This window comes from Elgaria multicarinata, chromosome 3 (assembly GCF_023053635.1).
Source record: "Elgaria multicarinata webbii isolate HBS135686 ecotype San Diego chromosome 3, rElgMul1.1.pri, whole genome shotgun sequence".
Lineage (NCBI taxonomy): Eukaryota > Metazoa > Chordata > Lepidosauria > Squamata > Anguidae > Elgaria > Elgaria multicarinata.
This window is the reverse complement of record NC_086173.1, coordinates 145,421,705-145,438,965: the sequence shown is the minus strand read 5'-3', so window position 1 is coordinate 145,438,965 and position 17,261 is coordinate 145,421,705. Positions and strand designations below refer to the sequence as shown.

Here is a 17,261-nt window from a genome sequence, read left to right as displayed (position 1 = left end):
GGATGCGTGACCATCAGTTTGTCTGTCCATCTGTCAGCATCATAGCACCAAGACTGCAAAACCTAGTCAACTGAAACTTGGCATGCATTCTAAGGGGGCCCTAGGGGTGTGCATCTCAGAGTTATTTTATTTATTTATTTATTTATTTTATTATTGCATTTATTTGTTGTTTATTCGTTCAGTCGTTTCCGACTCTTCATGACTTCATGGACCAGCCCACGCCAGAGCTTTCTGTCGGCCGTCGCCACCCCTAGCTCCCCCAAGGTCAAGTCTGTCCCCTCCGGAATATCATCCATCCATCTTGCCCTTGGTCGGCCCCTCTTCCTTTTGCCTTCCACTTTCCCTAGCATCAGCCTCTTCTCCAGGGTATCCTGTCTTCTCATTATGTGGCCAAAGTACTTGAGTTTTGCCTTTAACACCATTCCCTCAAGTAAGCAGTCTGGCTTTATTTCCTGGAGTATGGACTGGTTTGATCTTCTTGCAGTCCAAGGCACTCTCATTTATATATTGCATTTATATCCCGCCTTTTTTCCTCCAAGGAACCCAAGGCGGCATACATAATCCTCCTCCTCTCCATTTTATCCTCACAACAACAACCCTGTCAGGTAGGTTGGGCTGAGAGTCTGTCACTGGCCCAAAGTCACCCAGTGGGTTTCCATGGCCAAGTGGGGACTAGAACCCGGATCTCCCGACTCCCAGTCCAACACCTTAGCCACTACACCACACTAAAATGCATAAATTATTAATAATTTAAATGTGCCCATGTGGTTGAAGACAGCAGTAGCATCTTCAGCCACTAGGAAAGCCCTCCTTACCGTATTTCTTCGATTGTAAGACGCCATCGATTGTATGACGCACACTAATTTCAGTACCACCAACAGAAAAAAAAAACCTAAGACACGCCTACGATTCTAAGACGCACCCCGTTTTTAAAGATATTTATATGGGGGGGAAGTGCGTCTTAGAATTGAAGAAATACAGTAAGTAGCATGTAGCTTTGTAGTCCATACCCTTTGAATCCAGAGGAGATTAGCAGGCCCAGAGGCAGAGTTATCTGCCTGCCCCCTCCCACTTGCTGTTAGGCTCCTCCCACATCCACACCCACCCAAGGAAAATGGAGTGGGCAGAGCCCTCCCTCAGGGAGGTATAGGGACCATGCTAGAGGTGCCAGTTGGCATACCTCCACTCAGACATGGTGGGCATAATGTGTCTAAATCTCACAACTGCGAAAGCGTGTTTGAAGGCTTCACTATATCAAACGAAGCTATTTCAGCCTGTCCCCCAGAATGAAATAAAAAGTTGTGTTTCTCAGCATGTCCATTTCAGCGATTTCTACCTTCAAACACATAAGCACCCTGCTGGATCAGACCAAAGGCCCAGTGCTCTGTTTTCTACGGTGGCCAGTCAGTTTCTTGCTTGAAGGGAATCAGCTCCCTGCTCAGTTCTTGCCCCCAGCAACTGATATATAGAGGGAGACTGCCTCTTAAACACAAAGGTTCAATTTATCTCTCATGTTAAATACCCAGTGATACACCCAGCTTCTCTGAATTCGTCCTTTTAAATGTCCTTTTTAAAGCCAGGGAAGTTGAAAGCCATTCCCACCCACATCTTACAGAAGAAGCTGTTTTCTTTGGCTGGTTCTAAATCGACTGTCAGTTTCATTGGATGATAGAATCAAGGTGCTGAACCTTAAGCGCATAGGTCAAATCTCGCCTTCCTGGGGTCCCAATTACGTATTATATTGTATTTAATGTTGTTCCCTGCCTCAATCCAGAGGGAGTCTGGTAAGAAATAATAATAAAAATTATTATTATTATTATTATTATTATTATTATTATTATTATTATTATTATTTATTTATTTATTTATTTATTTGGCCCTCTGAGGTTTTCATAAGGCTATCCCTTTTGCTCTGACCTTCCACCACAGCTCCATTCCATGCAGCCGCCTTTAAGGCTTTGTGCAGCGGTCAAAATGATAATTTGGTTAATCACCAAACTAAATCAGTTCCTTTGAAGCTTGACTCAGTTCAGCTGTTCCTTAGATGGGACACAAAAAATCTGTACTTCTATGCCTCTTGATGTACGCCATCCCTCAGCAACACGCCTTAAGGTGTGTCCGGCTTTCTACAGTCAATACGCAAGAAGAAGTTCCTGACACTTTCCAGCTGAGAATGTGTCCCATCATTACAGGCCTTGTTGCACAGAGTGACAAAGGCCTTTGGGGACACATTTAAAGTCTTGTTGTCACTTAAGAGTTGCATATTATTTATATTTATTTATTTATTTATTACATTTTTATACCGCCCAATAGCCGAAGCTCCCTGGGCGGTTCACAAAAACCAAAACCGTTAGGAACATAATAAAACATCCAACAAGCTAAAAACCCAAATACAAAATACAATATAAAAAGCACAACCAGGATAAAACCACACAGCAGAAATTGATATAGGATTAAAATACAAAACTAAAACAGCAAAGTTTAAATTTAGATGTTAAAATACTGAGAAAATAAAAAGGTCTTCAGCTTTTTTTACACAAGATATATTGGAAGAAGCCGTTAAAAGCCATTGTGTTAACTTTACCCACATTTTATTTGTTAAAGGCAAGGGTGACCAGATACAAAAGAGGGCAGGGCTCCTGCAGCTTTAACTGGTGTGCCGATGAGGGATTATGCATACAAATAAACACCTGCTGAAATTCCCTTTTCTATGCAACTCTTAAAGATACAGCAGCCCTGTCCTCCTTTTCATAGGGTCATCCTATTAAAGGTAGGGGTGAGCAACTTGTGGCTCTTCAGATGTTTTGGCCTATAAATCCCATCCACCATTGGCTAAGTTGGCTCGCGCTGATGGGAGTTGTAGGCCAAAAACCTAGAGAGCTCCAAGCTTTCCACCCTTGATTTAAGTCACCAGTGGGCTTCCATGGCTGAGTGGGAACTAGAACCCGGATCTCCCGACTCCCAGTCCAACACTTTAGCCACTTGATCTCTGTGTTGGCTCCAGTGCACATGAAAAAACTATTTGCACATGAGCACCAATACACCATTTCACATTATTATTATTATTATTATTATTATTATTATTATTATTATTGTTGTTGTTGCTTTGTTTTTTCTGTAACATACATCTTTAGTCAAAAGAACCAATTCCCTTTTTTGCTTTTGAGTGTATGAAGGAGAAGCAATGGCAGAATATGAGACCATCCCTGCTTCAGGTGGCACCATGCAGGGTGGGTGGAGGAACAGATGAAGGCAAAAATGGGTGTCGGAATGGTGCAGCAAGACTTTTTAGAGGGATGGCCCTAGCAAAGGGATGGGAGACACACCAATTGGGCTCTGCTTCTTGGACCATCAACACTGGCAGAATAAAAAAAATAGAGCATATCTCAGGCAGAACATTACAGCAACATGCAATTACTTGCCGGGGGGGGGGGGAGTTTAATAGGATTGGTACTTGATATATCCCTATTTTCATCCGTGACATGTTGGAGGACATGCTCTCATCTTGTGCCATAGCACCAGGCTTCCGTTTTCTTCATACCTGGAGTGGCAACATCATATTCATTAGTAAATATAAATAACTGCCAAAGGTAGGGTGACCATATGAAAAGGAGGACAGGGCTCCTGTATCTTTAACAGTTGTATTGAAAAGAGAATTTCAGCAGGTGTCATTTGTATATAAACCTTAGGTCTAGCTAACCCTTAGAAGATGTTGGCAGTCTTCCCATGGATAAAATTAAGCACACTCCAGCCTGGTCTGCATTGCAGGAGAGACAGGGTGATATTCATGACATTAAAGCCAGTTTTGGTATAGCTATGGATATCCCAGCCAGATTTTAGGCTGGTGGAATATAAGTTGATTCTCTCAAAACATGCTAAGGATAATAATGATGGCTGTTGAAAGCTGATTTTCATTGCAAATTCATCTTCCAGGAGCCAAGGAGTTGTCAGACTCATGTGCATCATAACAGGGCAAGGATAATAATCACATTTAGGGTAACAATGGTTCCTTGGCTACAATGAAGGTAAAGCCACCCAGTCATAATGCAGCTCCTTCATTTGCATGCTGTTGCCTATAACTGATGGTGCTTGGCCAAAGTCTGGTGACATTTGAGGCAGGTGCTTAAGGAGAAAAGAACAATGGCTGCTAAACAGCAAGGCAGGAAGAAAACCAGGGATGTGAAGAGAAAGATGACCCAGAAGAAGAATCAAAAAGTCGGACGGAAGCAGAAGAAGCTGCAGCCTCAAAAACAGAAGAAGCGCCAGTCTCCTCTTAAGCGTCAAGTCAAGCGGACGTATGCCAAAAAGGCAGTGAGCGGTGAGCAGGAGAAGAAGATCTTTTCCCCAAGGCTCTTTGCATCCAAGGTACTGCGGCAGATGCCCAAGGTGCGGATGGAGGCCAATGCCAGGGGTCTGGTGAAGACCTTGTTGACGGACCTCTACCACCAGGTGGCCACCGAGGTAGAAACCCTGAGCCAGAAGGATGAGTCATCCACCATCACCGGTGCTGATGTGCAAACTGCCTTGAAGGGGGCCATGGAAAAGGAGTTGGCCAAGCACACGTCCGAACCCACCACCAATGAATGTGCCTAGAGGAACATGCCTCCCCTTCTCCAGCTGGGGCAAGAAGGGAGAGGACTAAACGGTGCCCGGAGAAAGATCCCAATAATGTCTGAGAGAACCAGCAGAGGTTGAGTGGGGGGAACAGCCATGATCAAATATATATATTTGAAAGAACTGTTTGTGGAGCTGCTTCTAAATGGAAAAGAAACACCATATATGAACTTCTTCCAATAAATCAGGGGTTTTGCAGCTTTATTCACCGAAGTGTGTGACTGTGTCTATGTTTTGTTTTTCAACGTGGGGATTTGCGTTTGGGTTGTGGGTTGACTATAAGGCACAGTTGAGAACTTCTGGTCCAGGAGCCAGATCTGGGGTCACAATATGGTCTTCTGGATTTCTCTAGATGACCATGCCACTGTACCCCAACCACAGATCATTTTGTGTTTTCACGGCTTCTTTGCCTTCCCTGTCCCCCCTTCTAAAAAGCGTTAAATGCTTCTCCTAAGGCCTGGTTAATGGCAGTAGAAGTTTCAAGCTAATATATGTGGTATTTTGGGGTATTTTAGTTCTACTCCTTTAGCTTTTGACCATACCCTTTGTGCCTTTGGCCCCCACCAACCCCACCACTGGAATGTGGCCCAAGAGCTTCTCCAAAGTGCAATTCAACCCTCGTGCTAAAAGGGGTTCAACACCCTGGTGTAATTAAAATGTTAACTTACAAAGGCAGCAAAGGCATAAAATTAAGCAGGAGTCGGATAACTGCACGTGTAACCATGTTTTGAACATCTATTTTTTATAATGCAGGAGCTATACTGCAGCTATAGTGTGACCAGATTTAAAAGAGGGTGGGGCACCTGCAGCTTTAACTGTTGTGATGAAGAGGGAATTTCACCAGGTGCTGCATGCATACAAAGGAACCTGCTGAAATTCCCTTTTCTATGCAACTGTTAAAGATACAGGAGCCCTGTCCTCCTTTTCACATGGTCACCCTAGCCAAAGGCCCATCAAATTTCACAAATGGGTGCAAGGCTGGTGTCAAGGAAGGCCTTCTGCTCCTAACCTAATCCCATCGCGCTCCATCTAGGCTTGCCAACTTCTCTGACTACAATTTGATTTGTAGGCATGTATTCCTTCATTCATAAAGTGTCTATAATTTCTAGGTGCTGTACATTTTTTAAAAAAAGACCTGCCTGCAGGTTTAGAGTCTTAATAAAAGGAAGAACAGTGTGTTAGAAATATGGCAGGTTCTTGTCCCTGACCTTAGGTACAAAAGACGAGCATAGAAAAACACTGCAGAGGACACCACGTATCAGTATACTGAGGTGCGACTCGAACAGGGTTGGACCCTGATCGGAGCTTGCACACCACTTTTATTCACATAGGGTCAGCTGACAATGGAAAAAGGGGAGTGGAATGAAGGGGGTGGGATGCACAAAGAAAAAGGGGAGTGGAATACATTTACACAACCTGTGTGAGAGGAGTGGGATACATTTACACAACCTGTGTGAGAGGAGTGGGATACATTTCTAAATAGGATACCTTTATCTAGTCCCATCCCCCTTCCCTGCCATTCCACATCTCTCTGGAATGTGTGAGTCAGCTACTTCCTCTCGCAGGGTCTACAGAAAGCACAAAGGGCAGCTTAGAGTTCAATTAACCCCGTCATTTCTTACAAGTGGGGTGATTAGAGTGCCTGACTAGGCCCCAAGTTCAAATCCCTACTCAGCCTTAAAGCTCATTGGGTGACCTTGGCCCGGTCACTATTTCTCAGCCTAATCTACCTCTCAGGGTTGTTGTATGGATAAAATAGGAGCAGGGGACTTGAACTCCTGGGAAGAAAGCTGGTAATAATGTAATAAACTAATAACAGTCATGACACAAAAGGAAAAAAGGTGATGGGGAAGAAAGAGAGAAATAAGCAAATCAGTTCACAGTTCTATGTACCGTATTTCTTCGATTGTAAGACGCACACTAATTTCAGTATCACCAACAGAAAAAAAAAACCCTAAGACACACCTGCGATTCTAAGACGCACCCCATTTTTAGAGATGTTTATATGGGGGGAAAAGTGTGTCTTAGAATCAAAGAAATAGTATGTTCATACAAGAAAAAAAGTCTTACAATTCCCCGCAGTTATAAAGTATGGAATGGAAGTGGTAAGGAAAAGTGGAGGGAAGAGAAATGTTAGTTGTCAGCTTCACAGCTGAAGTAATTATTATTATTATTATTATTATTATTATTATTATTATTATTTATTTATTTATTTATTTATTTATTTATTTCTTACCTGCCTCTCCTTCTGATCGAGGCAGGGAACAACAATAATCGATAAAATACATAAAACTGAATTAAAACATAATATACATTCTAAAAAACATCCTAAAAACATTCTACACACAGCCGTCTAGGGGGGAGGGGGCAATCGTTAGACCATTTAGGGTGCGATCCTATGCCTGTTTAAAAATCATCATCACCATCCTACAACTCCCAGCATTCCCCAGCCAGCATGCTCGCTGGGGAATGCTGGGAGTTGTAGAATGTACTTCTAAATAGGCATAGAATTGCGGCCTTAACGTATGACGGAGGCTTTGATGTTATGGCCCACCTTTCCCCAGGATCTTCCCTCAAAACAAAGGGGGCTGAAGGGGCGGCAGATGGGTTTAGGGACTGGTTTAGCTCCAGGGTGTGAAAAGCTTCCCCTATGCTGACTGCTGCATATCTTAAAGGCACAGAAGCAGCTCAGCCTGATGGTTCTTGTCGTTTTTTCCCTGGTCATATGACACACACCTATTTCCTGGATTGTCGAAGGGATGAATATTGGTCCCAACCCCGTAGGACTTATGTTACATGCTGAACTTCCTGTGGTTTATTGTTCCTTTTCTAGAGTTGAATGGTAGTTGTGGAGAGCTACGTCGGAAGGAGGAAGGCTTCGCTAAAGCTAACTGAGGTGAGACCCTGACCAGGATTTCGGCTCCAGGTAAGAATATGGGCAAAGAACATAGTCTAAAATTGATTCGTTTCTCCCGACCCCCATCCCGTGGTACCGAACCCTTTTTTTTTCGTACCACAGTGGGTAAAACGAATCAGTGTCTTTCCAAAGACCTTATCAATTGGCCCCCCACCCCAATTTGGAGTACAGGGCTTCTCCTCTAGGAATTCCTTTTCTCTTCTTTCTTATACGCGAGGAATTAATTTGCTCACCCTGTTTCCCAAACTTACAGGTGAGAAAGAACCACGGCTTACATGCTAACTATGTGTTACGAATGAGAGGAAAACCGCAATTTCTACAACACTCTGGCCATCCTAACTGAGAGCACATGATCATGGCTAAAAGTATTTTCATGGCCTTACCAATCTGCTTCAGATTCAGTAAAATACCTTTTTATTAACATTAACTAGGGTATGCAAGCTTCTGACTTAAACGGAACTCTTCCTCAGGCCGGATATGCAGGAGGGAAATAGATGTTTCTGGGTGGAGGCATGGCATTAAGTGTCCTGCGATCCTAATTCTGCAACCATAGGGCATGTCTGCATGGGCTTTGGATGGGTTGGGGAAAGCTATGATGTGGTGATACAAGAGACTGTTGAGTTGAATCTAGTTTTATTCTTATTTAAGCCCCATTGGTCTCTTCCAATATGAGTAAATCTTGATCCAACCCGTTGACTGCAATTTTGAGTACACTTACTCAAGAATAAATCCCAATGAACTTAGTGAGAATTCTTCCGAGTAAACATGGCTAGGATTGCATTGTAACTACTAAATATATTTTCTTTTAAGCTTCAGGTGAGCTGGTGAGACTCTTAAAACTTCACTGAGCTTTTAATCTCGTTCTAAATTCTCTCTTGCTTTTAATCTCCATCTGAAATTTAATTTTGGTGATTTGAACAGTGTTTCTGTTTTGCCTTGATCTGTGTTAAGCTACTTTTTGAGTTTATTTTATAAAGAAAAGCAGGGTGAATGTTTTAAAACAAAGTAAAATATTACAGCATCAGTTTTCACAGGCAGTGTCCTATATTATGAAACAGACAGTGTGATCTCTGCTCTCAGGTTATGAGTATCTGAGGCTGATGCCATGCCCCGCAAGGTAGAAATTCTACTTCAAAATAAGATCATAGAATCATAGAAAAGCAGAGTTGGAAGGGGCCTACAAGGCCATCGAGTCCAACCCCCTGCTCAATGCAGGGGGTAAATAGCACACAACTGCTAGAATATTTAAAGGAGATTAGAAGAACTGGGGTAAACAAACTTTTTATATAACGTCATAATTATACAGCATCACATATCAAACGTAAGTATACAAAAGTTGTTTACAATAACTGAGCAAGTTGTTTACGGTAACCAAACAAAGTTGTTTACAGTAACAACAATAATGGGGGGGGGGAAATGTTTACAGTAACTGAGTAATACAGGCCTCCGGCTTCTTTTAACCTTTTTCAGAGACACTTCCTCACCTTGGGAAAAGGGCTCCGGCTTCTTTTAACCTTTTTCAGAGACACTTCCTCACCTTGGGAAAAGGGGAGGACTTGATGAATTTGTTCCTCAGTTCCACAAACTATTTTTTATCCTCCAAAAACATTTTTGTATACCTACACTTGATACGCAATGCTGTATAATTATGATGTTATATAAAAAGTTTGTTTACCCAGTTCTTCTGATATCGTTTAGATAGTCCACCGGTTGTGTGCTGTTTAGCATTTTCTTATTCTGGTATTCCCAACTGCTGCCTTCTGTATTGTGATTTTGAAATTCTACTTCAGACACATGCAAGAGATAGGGGAGTTGTTTGGAAATGAATTTGGGAATAAGTGTGGAAAGAACAAACAAGTGTTACCTTATTAACTAAGAATCCCTGCAACTTTACCTTTACTATCTACTTCATGGTTGTTAAGGTGTCACACAAGGCTGTTATGTTTGTCACGTTTACTGATGAGTTTATCTGCTGCCTGGCTTGGCTCCATTGTTGAATAATTGCCAAAGGCAATGAGCAATTCCAACAAATTATAAAGTCAATGCCTTAAATTACCATACGAACTGGGCAACACTGCAATTCACCCATTTGACTTTGGGAAGCTGTAGATCTGCTATGTTTTCATAGACTAGAACAAATGAGATGAGAAGCCAATGAATAACACAACACCAGCTGCTGTAGCTCTCCTGAAGCTCAGGCCCTTGTCAGCCATCTAGTACGGAGTTATTATTTATTTATTTATTTATTTATTTATATAGCACCATCCGTGTACATGGTGCTGTACAGAGTAAAACAATAAAATAGCAAAACCCTCAGAAGGGTTCCTCAGAAGAGTGGAACATACATATTAAAAAAATACCCATTGGAAGGTAAATGGGTGTTGTCCTGTTTTGCATCCATTTTCTCCATCTTTTTTTCTTCTTCTTTAAAAGAATAGAACTCCTGGGTGCCAAACCTCCCACCCCCACAATGCTGGTGAGGCTTGTGTGTCCGTTATGAAAACTAGTAGCATATCTGCTACCTATCAGGATGCACTGCACTTACAATATTACAAAAACATGAGCATGCAATTAGAATTAAATGCACAGACAGAACAGTAACATCAAAAGCATCTAATGATTTTTCAACACCAAATGTAGACTGGAACAAATGAGACTTCAGGGATAGGGGTGAATGAGGGATGAAACCATTTGTATCTCTCTAGGGAGATAGTTCTAAAGGGGTGGAGCCACTGAGAAAGCCCAGGCCCTAGTACCTGCCAACCTAATGGCTCTTGCTGGTGGGCCAGAGAATAGGACCTCTGAAACAGTATTTTGATGGGCTCAGATGTAGGCAGTCCTTCAGATAACTTAGGGTTTTAAAAGCCAAAACCACCACCTTGAATTGGGCCCAGAAACGTAACAGGTAACCAATGTATGGCTCTTCCCTCCGCTCCCCAAATCATTTATAGCTCCCATCACTAAAGTTACAGCACCTTTCACTTCTCAGGCAGAAATGTAGTATAATTAAAACCAGCACCAACAATTACACAGCCCAGTAGAACACTTCCTGCAAGCCAATGATGGAGGCATTTTTGTACTCCAAAGGCGAAGGCCTTAGGGGAGTCCAGTGTGTGGTTCTATCTTGCACCCTTCCTTTAATTACAAAATCTGCTTTTCAGTTACTTGGCCAGTTCATCTGTGGTAGGGCTCAGCATAAACAGAAAGCTGGTAACTTTCAGCCATCTCTCTCTACTTCACCATGTAGCCTTCAGTTAGAAGTTCCATTCTGAACCAGTGCTGGGCCTGGGTGGAAAACTTGGTCTAGGGCTGTAGAAGTTAACAGGTCTGTAGGTCCAAGTGAAATTTTGCATCATCACACACTGAAACTTCAGAGAGGGTGGCCATTTTTCCTCTTTTACAGTCCTCTATTTGAAGGGCCCGTCCTGTGATTGAAGGGCTGCCCTATCCAAATCTGGTTTAAAGACAAAGAACCACATGAATTGTTGCCCATCAACAGGAGTTAGCACCTGAACAGCACACTGAAAAAGCAGGCACACAGATCACCTGCCTTCCACACTACGGAGAGATTGCTGCATTTCTATGTCAATTATAATAATTATTTCTAAATTTGCATAAGGGCCAGGACTCAGTGGTTGAATTCACACTTTGTGTCCAGAAGGTCCAAAGTTTCATCCCGAAATCTCCAGGTAAGACTGGAAAAGCTCCTGCTGAAAGCTCAGAGAGCCACTGCTGCCAGATAGACCCGTGTTCTGATTCAGTATAAGGCAGCTTCCTGTGTTCCTATCTATACATCTAAATTAGCATCTACAACTTTTATGCAAATCGCTGTCCTTTTGGGGTGATGTGTTTCCTCTTTTGGAGAGGTTCATAAGTGGCTACCCTAACTTCAGGCCTCACAGACCTCTCTGTTGTTGCCTTGACAGGTCGTGGGTAAGGTCTTCCATTGGGATGATGATGGCTCAGTCCAGACCTCTGAGCAGCCAGGTTTTCCTTCCACCCCTTGTATGTGCTGGAAAGGTTCTTCACCCATGGTCTGGATCAGGGAGAAATCCAGTGGGTACCAGTGCTGAGACTAAGATATCTAGTCTACCTTCTTGGCCAGCCATCCTGGAAGCCTATCGGCAGAGATTCCGCTGCAGTGCCGTCCCACCAGGAGAAACTCCCCAGGAGACTCTGTCCCGCTTGAGTGATGCTGCTCATCGATGGTTGCGCTCTCAAGAGTGCACCAAGGAGCAAATTGTGGACACCATCATCCTGGAACAATTCTTGGCTTTACTTCCAGTAGACATGCAGTCTGAGTTGAGAGCTAAAGGGCCAAGAAGCAGCAAAGAGGTAGCTCAACTAGTGGAGACTTTCCTAGGACAGCAAGGACTAACGGATGTTGCCAAGGTGAGGAAGGCCGGATGCTGACGGATGTGTGCGTGTTAAGAGTCCAACCTGGCTCGCTCTGGTTATTCAGGCTGTATGAAATTGCATTTCCTTTGCATGAAGTAAAGCAGCAAGTGTTTCTTTTCTCACTCTTTCAGAGATGAAGTACACATCTCAGGTTGAGTCCAGGATCTGCCTTCTATGAGAGGAAGAGACCTTCTGTGAGAGGGAGGGCTCCGCTCACAGAGGGTCTTCAATCCAGGTTTTTTGGGGGGGGTCTCCTCTCCCCCCCAGCACACACCACAGTCACCCCATTCAACAGGGTCTCTCTCAGTAGCATTTTCAGGGGGATGGAGGGGCTGCCGTGGGGAGGAGATACTGGGAAAGACCAATTCCCCCAGTGCATTTAAATCTGGATTCAACCCCTGGAGCAGAAAATCAATTTTGCAGTGGGTGAAGCTAATATTTCCCCTCCTGGCCACATGCAAATCCCACATAAACCCTCTGTAGGCTTACTTTGAGCAGACCCTGCCTTTATTTTTATTTTTATTTTATTTTTTGTAAACGACTACCTTCTAAAAACAAACTGGTTTCCAGGAATGTGAAGCCCAGCTTCTATTGTCCATGGCAACGTTGTGACACTAAAATAAACAAATCCTCCTCTGTCTGTGTGCTATTATTATTATTATTATTATTATTATTATTATTATTATTGGGTGCATTTTTCTTTTCAGCTTGCTAAAAGTGAGTGGACTTTGACAGAACCCAAACAAAAGACCTTTTACTGGGAAGTCCTGGAGAATTGCGAGAATGGCTCATCAGGAGGTAAAGAAACCCATCTTCTCTTCATTAATGGATGCTTCAAACAACTGTACACACTGTTATTGCTGGCGCAGGTAGGGGGGAGAGAATTGTGTACAGTTCATACACTGTGTACACTTTTGGCAATTCATGCAAACTTAGCATGAATGAGCATGCTAGGAAAAGTTGTGGTGTGGATTAATGATTATGTGGGAAGCACGGATTCTCTCCCTTCTCGGTGATGGGCCGCTTCACCATGCTTCCATATTGCCATGCACAATGCAACCTGCCCAAAGATCAGTGTCTTCCAAACACTAGAATTTTTGTGTGTGAAACATTTTCTATTATTATTATTATTATTATTATTATTATTATTATTATTATTATTATTATTATTTCAGTGCTTCAGGTTTTGAATAAGGACGTACTACAAATGAAATCCACCACTGTTATAAAGTCTGAGATGGGGAAACGTGCATCCCTACAGGTGAGTATGCCTTGGGAAAAGGGTGGCAGAAGGGATGGGAGGGAAGGGGTTAATGCACGGGGTGAAATATATAGAATATTGGTGAAGAAAGGGTTGATGGATAGTTCAGGTAAAATTATTATTATTATTATTACTATTTATTGCATTTTTATACCGCCCAATAGCCGAAGCTCCCTGGGCGGTTCACAAAAACTTAAACAATTCAAAGTGTAAAACAAACAGTATAAAAACATGAGATAAAATGCACATTAAAACGAATTAAAACATGCCCTACATGATTAAAACATCCTGAAAACATTCTAAAATTTCACTGGATAGGCCTGCCGGAATAGATCAGTCTTTATTGCTTTTTTAAATTCTAAAAGACTGTCAAGTTGACGAATCTCCTCCGGCAGGCCATTCCACAGTCTGGGAGCAGCAGAAGAGAAGGTCTTCTGGGTAACAGTTGTTAATCTAGCTTTTGCTAGCTGAAGTGGATTCTTCCCAGAGGACCTGAGTGTGCGGGGCGGATTGTACGGTAGAAGGCGATCCTGCAGGTAGCCTGGACCCAAACCATGTAGGGCTTTACTTCGCCCGGAAACTAATCGGCAGCCAGTGAAGAGATTTTAAAACTGGTGTAATGTGGTCACCCCTAGGTGTACCAGTGACCAGCCTGGCTGCGATATTTTGGACTAATTGAAGTTTCCGGACTAGGCACAGAGGTAGGCCCATGTAGAGCGCATTACAGAAGTCAAGCCTCGAAGTTACCAGTGCATGCACTACCGTCTTTAGGTCTTCCAACTCTAGGAAGGGGCGCAGCTGGCGTATCAGCCGAAGCTGATAGTAGGCACTCCTGGCCGTCGCATCTATCTGGGCTGTCATTTGGAGCGACGGATCCAGAAGCACCCCCAAGCTGCGAACACAGTCTTTCAGGGGTTTGGGAGAAAGATTTAAATATACAAATAGGACAACAGAGTTGGGAGGGACTATGGAGGCAGAGAGCGTTGAGAAATATGTCAGTAAGAATAAAAGAGAATTATTTTAAAATTATATGGAGGTGGTACCTAACCCCTGTTAGATTAAATAAGATAAATAATCAGCATTCAGCAAATTGTTGGAGAGGATGTGGGGAAAAAGGAACGTATTTACATATGTGGTGGGAATGCAAATATGTACAAAAATTGTGGAAGATGGTGTTTTTGGAGATTGAAGAAATTGTGGGAATGAAGATATAATGAACACCAAAAGTTGCATTACTGTCACTATTTGAAGATTTAAAATATAAAAAAGAAATTAAGGAATTAATAACGAATTTGCTGACGGCAGCAAGATTGATTGTAGCTAGGAACTGGAAGATTCAAGGGGAATATTCTATTGAAGAATGGTATAAAGAAGTATGGGATATAGCTATAAATGATAAATTGACTTGTAATATTAAATGGAGAAGAGGTATAGCTAAAACAAATGATTTTGAAGGAATTTGGAAACAGTTCCTAATATTTGTGTTTTCTAAGGGAAGTGGGAAACCGCCAGCAGAAGAAAGTATGTGATTTTGGAATCAGGAATGAAATCCCGTGGTGGGGGGTGCACTTAAATGTTAAGTTTGATTATGTTATTTAGATATGATATTATGTATTCAATATTTACTCAACATTTATGTAGTATGTTGTTTTCTTTTTATTGTAATGCTGTATGTTTAAGTATTGTAGAAAATAAAAATTTATTAAAAAAAAATGCACAGGGGTGGGTTGTCACTCATTCTCTTTCTTTTTCCCATTCTCTTAACAGCCTGGATCCATACATACATCCTCGACTTCCACCTTTAGCAATCCAGGTAAAATAGCAAGCAGTGGGTTTTTTTAAAATTGGAAAGTGGAAGATATTTATATAGACAGAAAGGGTGTACAAATTTATGCATGATGTGGAAGTGGATAGGGAGACATTTTTCTCCCTCTCCCAAAATACTAGAATATGGGGGTCATCCCATGAAGCTGATTTGGAGATTCAGGACAGATAAAAGGAAGTCCTTCACACAGTGCATAGTTAAATCCACGACCTCACAGACTGGGTCCTATGACCACCCAGAGAGCAGAAGGTGCAGAAATAAACTCCATTTTGTTGCTGTCGTCATTGGAATGCTATTATTTAAGCAAGTTTTAAATGCGAAACAGCACCTGGGCAGAGGATGGGTGAGTGTTTTAAAATCAGAATTGGCAAATAGTGTTGTGGTTGTTCTAATGTATCAGGAATGTAATAAATCATGGAATGGAAATGGTTGGAGGGGAAAGAGAAGTGTTAGCTCTGTTCCTCATAACTGAAGTAATACACATGGCCATCTAAATGGGAGGCAGTCATAAGACCATTTGGGGTGCAAGCCTATGCCTGTTTAGAAAGAAGAAAGTCCTACAACTCCCAGCATTTCTAGCCAGCCCAGCTGGCTGATGGCCAGGGTATACAATTACTTAGCTGCACCACTGACTACAGTCGTGGTCCGGTGGGGGTGGGGGTGGAAGAGAAGAAGGATCTCCGGCAGGTGATATTTGCCATGTGCAAAGCCAGGCACATTTCTTGGAGCATTGTATTTTGTGTTCTAGACATTCTGGATATCATTGTTGTGGACACAGAGGCAGAAAGGGATTTATGGCAGGAAGATACTGAAAAAGAAGGGAATGAGATTGTTTCTCAGCATATGAAGCAAACAGAAGAAAAAGAAGAAGACAATGAGAACTGGGACCTGTCACAGGGAAGGACGTGGCAAGGGAGCCATCCATGGAAGGGGGAAGACAAGTCCGTTTATTTTGGAAGCAGCCTTGAAGGAAACCACCATCCCCAAATCTATTCAAAAAGTGAGCAAGAGGTTGATCACACTTCCACTTCACCCGGGAAACCCGGCAAAAGTATATCAAGATTTGTCACATGTCCGATATGGGGAAACGGGGGGAAATTATCCTGTCAGAGGCCTGAAAGTGAAACCCAGGTCCACTTTGGTTCAGACGTCTTCAGCTACTCAGAGTTCTTCACTAAATGGAAATCCTACTCCTGCACCACCAACTCTGAGAACATCTTAAACAACAGCTCTGCCTTCCTTCAACATGTTGCCTCTGCCAGAAGAGGGGCACGTTATGCATGCAGGGACTGTGGGAAAAGCTTCACTTGCAAATCGGCCCTGGTTAAGCACCAGAAGATTCACACAGACGACAGGCCCCATCCATGCTATGAGTGCGGCAAAAGCTTCCGTGAACGATCAACTCTAGTTTATCACCAGAGAATCCACACTGGAGAGAAACCCCACCAATGTCAGTACTGCGACAAGAGCTTCAGAGTGAAATCGACCCTTACTACCCACCAGAGAATTCATACCGGAGAGAAGCCCTTTTTCTGTCCTGATTGTGGGAGGAGATTTAATCAGCGAGCGAAGCTCAACTCCCATTCCAGAACCCACACAGGCGAGCACCCCTATCGGTGCTTCCACTGTGGCAAAGGGTTCACTGGGCGCTCAGGTCTGGTGAAACATCAGACGGCCTACTCTGGGGGCAAGTGCAGAGATGGCCCACATGGTGAGCTGTCGTCAATCTAGGTCCATTTTTAATAAACAAAGGCGTGAAACAATGCCTCTAGCATGTATTGTAAATGACTCAATGGTTTGAAAAACTTTAATAAATTGTATATTCATTTATTGTGCTTTTTATGTTGTATTTTGTATTTGTGTTTTTTAAATTGTTGGTTGTTTTTATGCTCTTCAGAGAAATCTGCCTAATATACAGTGGCCGCATTCACATGTCATGGTAAGTCAGAATCGGTCTGCTGTAGTTTTTTGAGGGTCCGTGCGCAAGACACCTTCCATGGGGGGGCCTTCCTCATGGGTTGAGCAGACAGGATCCCAGAAGCTTCTACACACACACACACACACACACACCAGATCAGGTCTGTGTTAGGTTTGGGAGCAAGACAAGAGAAATTGTTTTATACAGCGCTGTTTGCCGGATGGACCAGAGTGGAGACTTGATGTCTTGTCTTTGGCAGAATACATTCACTTCTCAGTTTAGCCTTTAACCTTTTAGCAGCCAGAGCATTTCTGACTTTTGACAGAGA

The 17,261-nt window shown here is 42.7% G+C and overlaps 1 protein-coding gene across 1 annotated transcript; it reads left to right on the top strand.

Moving 5' to 3' along the window:
• The first annotated feature begins 11,488 nt into the window (after positions 1–11,488).
• Positions 11,489–16,746, top strand: LOC134395480 (zinc finger protein with KRAB and SCAN domains 8-like). The gene is made up of 3 exons (XM_063121643.1): positions 11,489–11,923; positions 14,958–15,003; positions 15,764–16,746. Exons 1-3 carry the CDS (start codon positions 11,489–11,491, stop codon positions 16,744–16,746), a joined length of 1,464 nt encoding a protein of 487 aa, XP_062977713.1.
• The last annotated feature ends 515 nt before the right edge of the window (positions 16,747–17,261 follow it).